Source organism: Malus domestica, chromosome 07 (assembly GCF_042453785.1).
Source record: "Malus domestica chromosome 07, GDT2T_hap1".
Lineage (NCBI taxonomy): Eukaryota > Viridiplantae > Streptophyta > Magnoliopsida > Rosales > Rosaceae > Malus > Malus domestica.
This window is the reverse complement of record NC_091667.1, coordinates 25,434,996-25,445,183: the sequence shown is the minus strand read 5'-3', so window position 1 is coordinate 25,445,183 and position 10,188 is coordinate 25,434,996. Positions and strand designations below refer to the sequence as shown.

Genomic DNA, 10,188 nt, shown 5'->3' with positions numbered 1-10,188 from the left:
CCCAGACGGTTGCCCTGCCTGCACTGGGCCTTGGCCAGCTTTGATATACATCAAGCTACACGTGAAAAGAGTGACAAAGCCAAATTACAATGGTGATTAGGGTTTGATGATTGATCGTTGATGCAGCTGAAGCCTTGGCCCTTCTCAAAGGATGTGAATTTGGTATGGCTTTGGGGCTTTGAATGGTTATTGTTGAATCTGATTCCTACGAATCCATTTCCTCTCTTTCGGATTCGCTGGAAAATGGCAGATGGGAGGCCTACCCTACCTTAGTGAAAGTTAAAAGGCTAGGGTGTCTTTTCAGGACTATCGTTGGTCTTAGACTCCAAGAGATCAACCAACATGGCGGCAGACTCGTTGGCATCGTAGAGAAGTTCGAAGATGTGTGATGTTACCTGGATCAACAGACCCCCCATCTTCATTAGTTCATGTGCTTCACAATGATGGTTTACCTTGTCCTCCTTAATGTTGTGAGGGCAGTGGAGGGGGCGACGTGTTAGCTTGGCTAATGCGTCTTCATTGTAACTCCCTCCACTGCTTGATATATTTCTTTCACTTTGTTGTTTGCTTGCCTTGTTGTAGGCTCTCCATGTTATGTTTGGCATCTTTGCCCGGGTAATGAATCTCCTAGTTTCCAAAAAAAAAAAAAAGGAAGGTTATGGGGAGGGGTTAAAAGGGAGGGATTTGGATCCTCGCCGGATCGCCTCCCTGGGGATCCTAGGGATCAACAAACATGGACCGTTGATCAAAAATCGTGTGGCCACAATTTTTTTTTCTTTTTTATATATTTTTCACACAAAATGATGTTGTTTTACTTTTAAAAATATAAAAAGCATTTAATTGGGACCTCACGATTTTTTATCAACGGTCTGTGTTCGTTGATCCTAGGAATGAATCCGACGAGGATCCAAATCCAAAAGGGACGATTCACTTTTCTTTTCTTTTCATAAATAGGCCGGAAAAGTTGTTAAGCATAGGGTAATAGCTAGGGATTAGACTTTGAATATTTACTTAAAATGCAAAAGGGCAGGCACTGCCAACCTCGCAATATACTTTTGGTTGAACAAGATTTAGGTGCATCCTTGAGTGCAATTTCTTGTGTATGACTAACAAACTCTAGTCATACGTGTAATTAGAACTGTTCATATATTTGATCATCATTTAACAATCATCTTTTTAAAGAAATCAATTGAATTAGAGATCGTTCAGTGACTTATATAAACAAGCAAATCAATGGTTTGTATGTCAATTAAGGTACTCATGGTGAATCGTCCCTTTATTTAATACATATGGATTGCTATACAAATGTCAATTTGAGTTTTTTTTTAAAGATAATCTTAAAAGGTAATCATTAAATGATTCTGGTTATGACATTAGGACAACGAGAATTTGTCAATTGCAAATAGGTAGACAAGGAGGTATACCCGACAACGCACCAATTCGATTTGGTGGGTCAATGATTGGTTAAAATTTCACTAAAGCCAATTTATGCGGAGTAATATCGGTCTAATCAACCCTTTTGGCTTCAACTTCTTGTACTAATTGTGTTTAAAGTTGGGTAAACTGGATGCTTGCTTGATCATAAGTCCTTGGCAAATTGCTTGCCATGCATGTAGTAGTAATCAAGTGGGGAAGTTTGGGAAGCAAAAGTTGCAAAATAATTATGGCCACAGTGATAAGATGCCCACACTGAAGAGGCAATTTCAAAGAGGGCAGAAGGTACCTACAAAAGTTAGATTACCACAAGTAACTAATTACAAACAAGTAGTCATGGTTTGCATGAGGTCCCAAAAGTTGCATTTTTCCTTCTTTTTTTTTTGGGGAATTTTATTGGACATCTTTCTTTGATCTTGAAAGATTTAGAGTAACACGTTTTGGATTCCTTGGTCATGAGATAAAGTGGCATGGATGAAAAACAAGTTACATTTTGCTATATATACACTTTTTCTCAATGTTTGCTTTTGGCCTTTTGTTCGATCAAACAACCGGTTCCTCCCCAAACTTAATGGTTGGTCTGAACACTAAGGATAGGGATCGAAAATATGTGGTGTATGTACTCGGTGACACAACAAAACTTCTTCGTTAAGATAAGATGAATATTGCATATAATATAAACAGTTGTGAAAACTATTTATAAGCTTTATAATTTCCATCATTCACAAATTATTAGACAAATATATATACTGAGGAATGAATGGATGCAATACGCTTGAGGGAACCTTCAAATGATACCTTGAAAGGTGCCACTTGTGAGTCGTAGCAAAGTCAACATGGGATCATTGGTTGTCTATGACCCCAACAACTTAAACAACCCATGTATATTTGTATGTCTTGCATTTGATCCTATAAACAGTTAGGACAAACTAAATTACAACCTCCTAGTCCTACTTCTTATATATATTTTTTTTTCTATCATCCATGTTCCTTTTTTCTCTTCATGTGTGTGACTATATTGTGTGCACTAGATGCTTGATGAAATACCTCAGTTGACAACCCTTTGTAGTCTTCAACATTACTTTATAATTTCATATGACAAGCCTTTACATATCATATAGTAGTTGGCATAAAGCCTTCAACGTATCTTGCAAGGATCAACATGCCTCCTATCAGGTGCTTAAGGAACGGTCCAATGAAGTTCTGTGGGTTGAAATAATAACTCTATTATTTGAAAATTCAGGCTCCGCTACTATTTATAAGTCCTTAATTTAGTGTCTTTGCAGTCCATTTGTAGTGTTTTAATAGTACCTTTGTACTAACTAATTGATTGGTCGAGTTCTTATTGTAAAAATGGAGTCCAAAATTTTTTAGAACTTTAAAGTCTCCAAACTTAGAAAAAGAGAACTCGATGTATGAACCGAAAATATGATACAAATATATAAATGTTCACAGTAGTGGATTCTGATGTGGACTGTAATTGCGAGTGAATATTTGGGTCTGAATAGAATCTTCACTTTCATTCTATTAAAAGTAGCGAAAGAATGTGTTCATAGCAGCCACGCTGACCCTTCTCCATGAAGAATACACAAAAGTAAGTCATGCGCAGATGCATCATGACTAAAACGTTTCAAACCCGCCAACCCTCTCCATCTATTCTTTAAAGTCAATAATGCCACAAAACTTTATATGGTGCGGATATACCGTCAATATAGCGTCCCATGTCAATCAAATAACGTATTCATTCCATATACGTCTTTCCCAAAAAACCGAAAGTCAAAAGCATGAACGCTAACTCAAGAAAAAGTGAAGAACTCCACAGCCACCAGAACAAAACAACCAAACCAAACACTTGTTTAAATTATAAAAATGTACACGGCTAAGAGAAGAACAAAAGTTGAAATTGCTTTCTTTAAACAATTCTGCGACTTCAAATATTATACACTTGAACATGCAGGAAAAACCAAAGAATACTACTTTTCTCCCCTAACCCTAGAAAGCTCCAACAACTAGAAAGCCCCCCACCCCACCCAGGAGAGAAAGATATGGTCAGTTGCTTCAAAATTATAACCCACACCACACCTGAAAAACTACTTTTCCCACCCCACCACTATATCTATATATTCAATGAGAAAATAAAAACAAAAAGCCAAAGGCAGACAAATAGCTTTGACTATGTATTCAATTCTGGGTTTTCATCGTAGGGTAGCTAGCCCACCACCACCGGCCACCACCAACCACCACCCCTCAAGTTTCTTGAGACAAGGATGAAAAGACAGGAAATGGAAAAACATCTGGGGGGGGAAAGTGAAAAACATAAGAAAGAAAAGGGTATGGGAAGAAATAACAAACATGGAAGCAGATTTTCCCACCCATGATGAGTACTCAATTTTTGAAACTGAATATATGATACCTGATTCTTTTTTGTCTGCTTAACCTCTCAAAAGCTTTTGAAGCTCTCTCACTTTGGTCCCTTGACAATTGACATTGAAAAAGGTTGAGAGTGGGAAGCCACAAATGCATGTCCTCTGGCAGGCAAAGAAATCCCCCTCAGATCTCTCCCCTCCCCCCACCCCTTTTTACAAACTGGCTACTTGTCCTATTCACCTTACAAAAAAGTAAAAGCTGTTTGTGACAATTTACTTTTCTCCTCCTGTTTTTTCTTCCTTCCCTTGATGATGTCTCTCTATCTCCTGCAATATTTGGGACAAAATATTTACTGTCATGATTCACTTCTACAGGTAAAAACATACATTTGAATTGCATAAAGATAGATGATTTGCAATTGCCAAAGGGCTTCAATTTTTCGAAGTCGGGGTTAATATCAAAAGTATACTGTTCAAACTAAATGAAATTAAGGTTCCGTGGTAAAATCAATTGGTAATAGCAAGAATGATTCAACATCTTATAAACCGCTACCAGATTTCTTAACTTTCTTATGCGTGACATTTCTTCTACATACTTGTACAAACTTCCAAGTATGACTTGGAAAAGTATAGGAAACAGATAGAACAGTTCGAACAAAAAAGAGGATTGATGAAGCAACAGTGTAAAACTTTAGAAATTTGACCAATTTGGCTTTTTTTTCCCCCACAAGTCTGTTAAAAGTTAGTTGGGAAGTGTACCAACCCCAACACTTATACCCCACAGGTTTATCAAATGTAATTAGTCCATGTGATTTTCCGTACAACTATTTATTACATAAGACTACTCGGACACAACAATTTAAGACCGTTAAAGCATTCTAGACAATTGCTGGTCCTAATCCTCTAGGCTCTACCTAACATATAGGTCTTAAAAATTATTGATGAAAAATTCTAAAGAGACTCAAAATTCAAACTCTTTTTAGCACAATGTTATATAATACTGATACAGAAATTAACGTTACAGTATGAAATGGCAGAGCTTCTATATAGAATCTCACTTTGAGATAGTTTTCTTGGCATTTCTCATGATTGATTAAACAATGCCTCAAGCATATGGCCCCAGTGATTTGTACACGAAATAAACATTTCTGTCCGTCAATGTTGGAATACGGCTCCCATCGAGCATTATAAAAGGTCATGGACCGCAAAGCACTACGTGTACACAATCTACAGACATTGATGCATCGGTGAAACAATAAACCAGACTCGGTAACTATTTCGTGGAAAATATTTGCTTATTTAGTGCGCGGCATTTAAGTAATTTTAAGAAGTTGAATGTTTGAGTTCTAAATTGGCTAGTAGGATGAGGCCTTCGCCCAAATAGGCATGGTGTGATTGGGTAGGGCAACGACATTTGCAACACAGCAACCAAAACATTCACACTAAACATTTGCATGGCAGCATGGCTCACAAGGAGGAGGGAAAAGAACCAACCTTTTTTCCGGACTACGGAAATTGCCTTTAGAAATTAGGACCACAAAGATTTGATTCCCTATCAAATGACCACAGCACCCTCCCCTCCCATGCCTTTCCCAATTTGTGGATGAAATTATCCAAAATGTCCCTTAAAATTTTAGTCAAAAACTCAAGTGTCGGTAGGCCGACAGCAGATGGGGCTCTAAGCATTCATTTTTTTTTTTTTACCCTTGTTTTTTGTTTTGGTGTCTTGTCTATACATAAACATATATCACAACAACATACAGATTGTCGTAAAGGAGGAAGACCATGACAAGTCCAGGCCACAGAAATACAGAAGAAATTTTTCATTGTGTCCGGAACATGGGTGGTACAACACGTGTTATAATATAAGATGTGGGAATTTTTATTTTTTTAAGTTGTTAATTTTTTAACACAAGTATCTCACCGCTTATATAGTGACACGTGATGCACCACCCGTATACCGAACACAACAAAAAATCTAGAAGTTTGAGAATTTTCAATGCATACTCATGACAAAGTTTCATTGCACCTAACATGCACCAGATAAATGATAAGATGGCATGTATGTAAACATTATTAGTGGAACCCATAATCTTTTTATTAATTAAGTTTACTAATAATAATTATAATATGAATCCCACCAACATTTTTTTTTAAATTTGTACATACAATGCACGCCTATCATGATAAGATACAAGCAATTAGTGCCTAAGACTTTCTCCCACTCCAACAGTGTCACAACTACAGAAGGTACTTGTTCTAATAATATTCTGACAACCAATCCTATATATAGCAGATCTACCTAGATTTGATGATTTTACAAGCTTCAAAAATGACATAAAATGCACGAGTTGTTTAGTCAGCATGCGTCAAACTCAAATGCTGAACATGAGTCCTACTCAATTCAAAACGTAAAATTAGTATACTTTTTAACCGTTAGATCCTTGATCCGAGAATAAAATAATCTTGAGCACCATAGAGTTTTCGTTTATCACGAGATAAGTTCCTATTTGTGCACAACATAAAGATTAATGAAAATTTGTAAACAGAACAAAAAGCACATACCTTTTGAGTTCTAAGTAGTTTTGGCAGCAGCTTGCTTGAAGGCAACAGTGGGAGCTATTCTGCAACTCCTCCTCTGATGCTCGAGCACCAGTTCTCCGGCAAACCAATCAAGCTTCTCGAAATTGCTCTGTTCGCCGATCCTCTTACCGCCAAAGAGCACCGATTCAACATTCTTTTGTTTCAGCATTTCCTCTGCCACTCCTACCAGCTTCTTAACGTTGTTAGGACTTGGGTCTGTATCTACATTTGGCCCGCAACGTCCCAAACTTGTCCCATTTGCCTAACATATTACAATTTAAACATCCAATTATTAGCCATGTTTTAAGAAACTAATTTCTAGATTGATCCAGACTCAGAAATTTAAGAAACTAATTCCAAACAAAATAAACAAGAATTTTGTAAAAACATGCATTGTCACTTGTAACATTAAAAACCAAGCAATGCACAACTTTGGAAAGATCCAAATTGATGGGATGTATTGCTAATACAAAATGTACCTAACAGTGGAAAACAATTTGGATTTGGGTGGCAGCTCCAAATTCTAATATAGGACCACCTCATAGATAAAATATGCCATGATGGAAAAACAGAATATTAGGAAAAAGTTGTGGGTCAATGATAATAGCTTTTTGGCCTTTTAGTCAAAATAATCTTTAAGATTTTCATAACATCTCGCTTTGGTCCCATAAATTTAAAATGGATAGAAGTAGTACCTTAGATTGTCCACTGTCAATCATTTTGGTTCTTTTGTTAAAAATCTTAGTTAAATTGAAGAAACCACTTGTTCAAGTAAAGGGGTTGAATTGACAAAAAAATGTCCTCAATTAAATAGAAATTATTCACGGAATGACTAAAATGATTGACGGTAGACAATTTACGGACCACTTATATCGATTTTAAATCTCAAGGATCAAAGTGAAAGTTATGCCAAACTTAGAAACCGTTTAGCTAAAAAGTCTTTAAAAAAAAAAATTACGATTAAGGCCATTTCATTTTCTAAATGGAGGGAAGTGACCGGAAGGGAAGCCCCACATATCTCTTTCTACAGTAATAAGATTAATATGTAGTGCAACTTAAATAGTCTGAGTATATATGGTTTAGAGATAATTACAGACTGGATGTCAATTAAGATTTAAGTAAATTGTGATCCCATCTCTCCACCCATTTCTATCTACTTACTAGTTACTACTTACTGAAATAATACAGGTTCAGAAATCCACAGTAACCCAGGTCAAGATTTTTCCAACTTTCCACAGCAGGGCAAAACAAAGGTAAAAGAAAAGGAAAAATAAAGTAAAAACATTATGGAGACTGCCCTAAGAGGCAAGCTTCAGAGGTAATAAAATTTATCTCTTTAATTTTCTCAGGGAAATTCAATAGGATGCAATTGCAGTGGGACCAAAGTTGAAAAAAGCAAAAAGTTTTAAGAACCAAGTCAATTTCATTTACTGAGACAACGATTTCTAGGACAACCCGTCAACTCTAGGCTTCAAGCCTAGTTGTAATTGGTCTACCAACACAGAAAGTCCTAGTCACCAAACCGACGCCGGACCAACCAAAACCCCTTCCCTCTCGGTCCTAAAATTTGATTGAAAAAACAAAACCAGACCCCTCTCAAGCTCGCAAGGGCATTCAACCAAGCAAACAAAAACAAAAGGTCCTCTAATTTTGCTCCAATCTGTGCACTTCCAGCATAGCAAAACTTTGGAATTGCAGCGCCCCCCCACACGAGGCCAAAGGTTTTACGTACAAAACACCCGCATTTATTTGCATGAAAGCGAAACACATACCCCCGGCGCAAGTTAGCACTCTCTACACGCAAGTTAACATTACCCAGCCTGGCTAAGAGTGTCGTCTCGTAGTCAGTGGCAACAGAAACAGCAAAAGAAACAACCCACCCACCCCCCCCCCCCCCCCCCGAAAATTTAATTCCGTGACAAAAAAATAGAATTAAGATTGGAATTAAATGCGCGCAGTGCTCACGTTAGCAAAGGTGTGGCGGTTTCGTACCTGAATGCGCACGTAGTTACTGCTCCCGGACTGACCAAACGCCATGGCGACGGACTGGTCCACCAGGTCGGCTGACCCGTCGCCGGCGATTCGGGCCATGGGCCGAGCCCATTCCTTTGCACGCCACTTCTTCACTTGCTCGTACTCGTACCTCGCTTCTTCCAGAAATTGACCGCTCCCTATTGAAAGGACCATTATGTCCTCGACCCCTCGCACGAACGGGAACTCCTGCTTGTTGTGCAGCACGTGCGTGATCGCCGCCGCCGTCGGGTTACTCATGGCCAAGCCGCCGTCCACGGCCAGGCACTTTGTCTGGTTGTTGACGGACTGCATTTGGACCGGTTCGAAGATTACCGGCTCGGCTGACGTGGCGCGGCAGACCTCCCAGAGGCGGAAGTCGTAACTGTCGGTCTCGAGCGCGTCGGCCCTGGAAAACAGAAACGGCGCCCTACTGGAAAGGTCGTAGCACGGAATTAAAACCGGCTTGAGCGTGTCTTTCAACGTCAGCGTCCTGTCGTCGTCGGCGAACGCCTCTTTCATTACTTTTTCCAAACCGGCCGTGGCGGACCCCGTTGAACCCGAGCCCGAACCGGAACTTCGAAAGAGGCGACGCAGAAAACCGGGGGAGGAGGCGGAGGAGGAGGACCGGTTGTTGTTGAACAAGCTCTTGCCGTGATCGGAGAGGAAGCGCCACGTGTCGTCAGCCTTAAAAATCGGGCGGGCGTGGTCTCTGGTGGCGAAGAGCATGGCCGCGAATATACCTCCGACGCCGGCTCCGGTGGCGACGTCGAAGTAATCGGCGATTCTGGCGTCCGGATTCCCCGATTTCTGCTTCAACGCTTGCTCGAGATACGCCAGGGCCTTTCCGGAGAGAATCCCTCTCATTCCTCCGCCGCCGTCGATGCTGAGAATGCAGATTTTGCCCCTCTGGTTTTTGATCGCCCCGACGCCGTTTTCAGATTGGGGCTGAACGCCCACAAGCTGGACCGGGTCAGGTTTGGAGTCGGAAACCGGCGTGGGGGACGGAGATACCTGTTTGGGAACCCAGAGCTTCTGATCGTCGTAGCCAAACAGGAACTTGCTCTCCAGTATCGAGAATATCTCGTAGCTCAGCTTATCGGTGTCGATGCTCGGCTCCTGCATTTCGGTCTGAGTTGAATTCATAATCGCCGCCGTCCTCCCCCAAAAAATCTCGGATGATTAAAATTCGGGCAACCAAAAATCTCGGATGATTAAAATTTTGAGGCAGAAGGAATAAATTGCCTTCCCATTTTATCGAAGTCTCCGAGAAGGAAAATAAAAGAGGGAAAGAAGGGACGAAACGAGGTCGTTCTGGGGTAAGTTCGGGTGCTTTTACAGAGCACGCCAACAAAGCAGCATGAAAAACCAGAACCCGAGAAAAAAGCCAATGAATTGCAGAGCAAGAAGAAGAGAAGAGGAGCAAAGCACAGAGAGAGCTCTGCAGAGCATGTCTGTTTTTTATATACCCCTTCAATTTTTTTATTAAATTAAATATGTATCAACTGACAAACGACGTCGTGGTAGGCTTTTACCCTGGCGGGTGGTTATTTTAATATTTATTTAGACTGTTACCATTGGGACGGGGACGGTTGAGCCCGTTGGTTTGACTCGTCTCGTTTGATCCGACGGTATAGAATCAAAGGACTTCTGTTCGTCCGTGATCAACGGTCTGTTGGGGGCTAAAAAGAAAATTTCCATCTTTCGCGCCCTTGTCGTTACCGCGTGGGGCCCGGCGCGCCACGTCCGTCTCGGTGAGAGAATGGACGCGCACTACTGCTGCCACTGCTGATTC

At 40.3% G+C, this 10,188-nt stretch overlaps 1 protein-coding gene across 1 annotated transcript; it reads right to left on the bottom strand.

Moving 5' to 3' along the window:
• Window positions 1–3,267: 3,267 nt before the first annotated feature.
• On the bottom strand, window positions 3,268–10,013 carry LOC103440665 (patatin-like protein 6). Its single transcript, XM_008379356.4, has 3 exons — window positions 8,376–10,013; window positions 6,366–6,645; window positions 3,268–4,127 (listed from the first exon to the last, which is right to left on the bottom strand). The coding sequence occupies exons 1-2, from the start codon at window positions 9,537–9,539 to the stop codon at window positions 6,376–6,378; spliced, it is 1,434 nt and encodes a 477-aa protein (XP_008377578.1). The 5' UTR covers window positions 9,540–10,013; the 3' UTR covers window positions 3,268–4,127; window positions 6,366–6,375.
• Window positions 10,014–10,188: the final 175 nt, after the last annotated feature.

Bases quoted from the DNA above. Each gene is read 5' to 3' on its own strand.
- LOC103440665 (XM_008379356.4), bottom strand. From the start codon at position 9,539: ATGAATTCAACTCAGACCGAAATGCAGGAGCCGAGCATCGACACCGAT. The intron at 6,646-8,375 runs GTACGAAACCGC...GTAATATGTTAG, and splicing joins GTAACTACGTGCGCATTCAG to GCAAATGGGACAAGTTTGGG.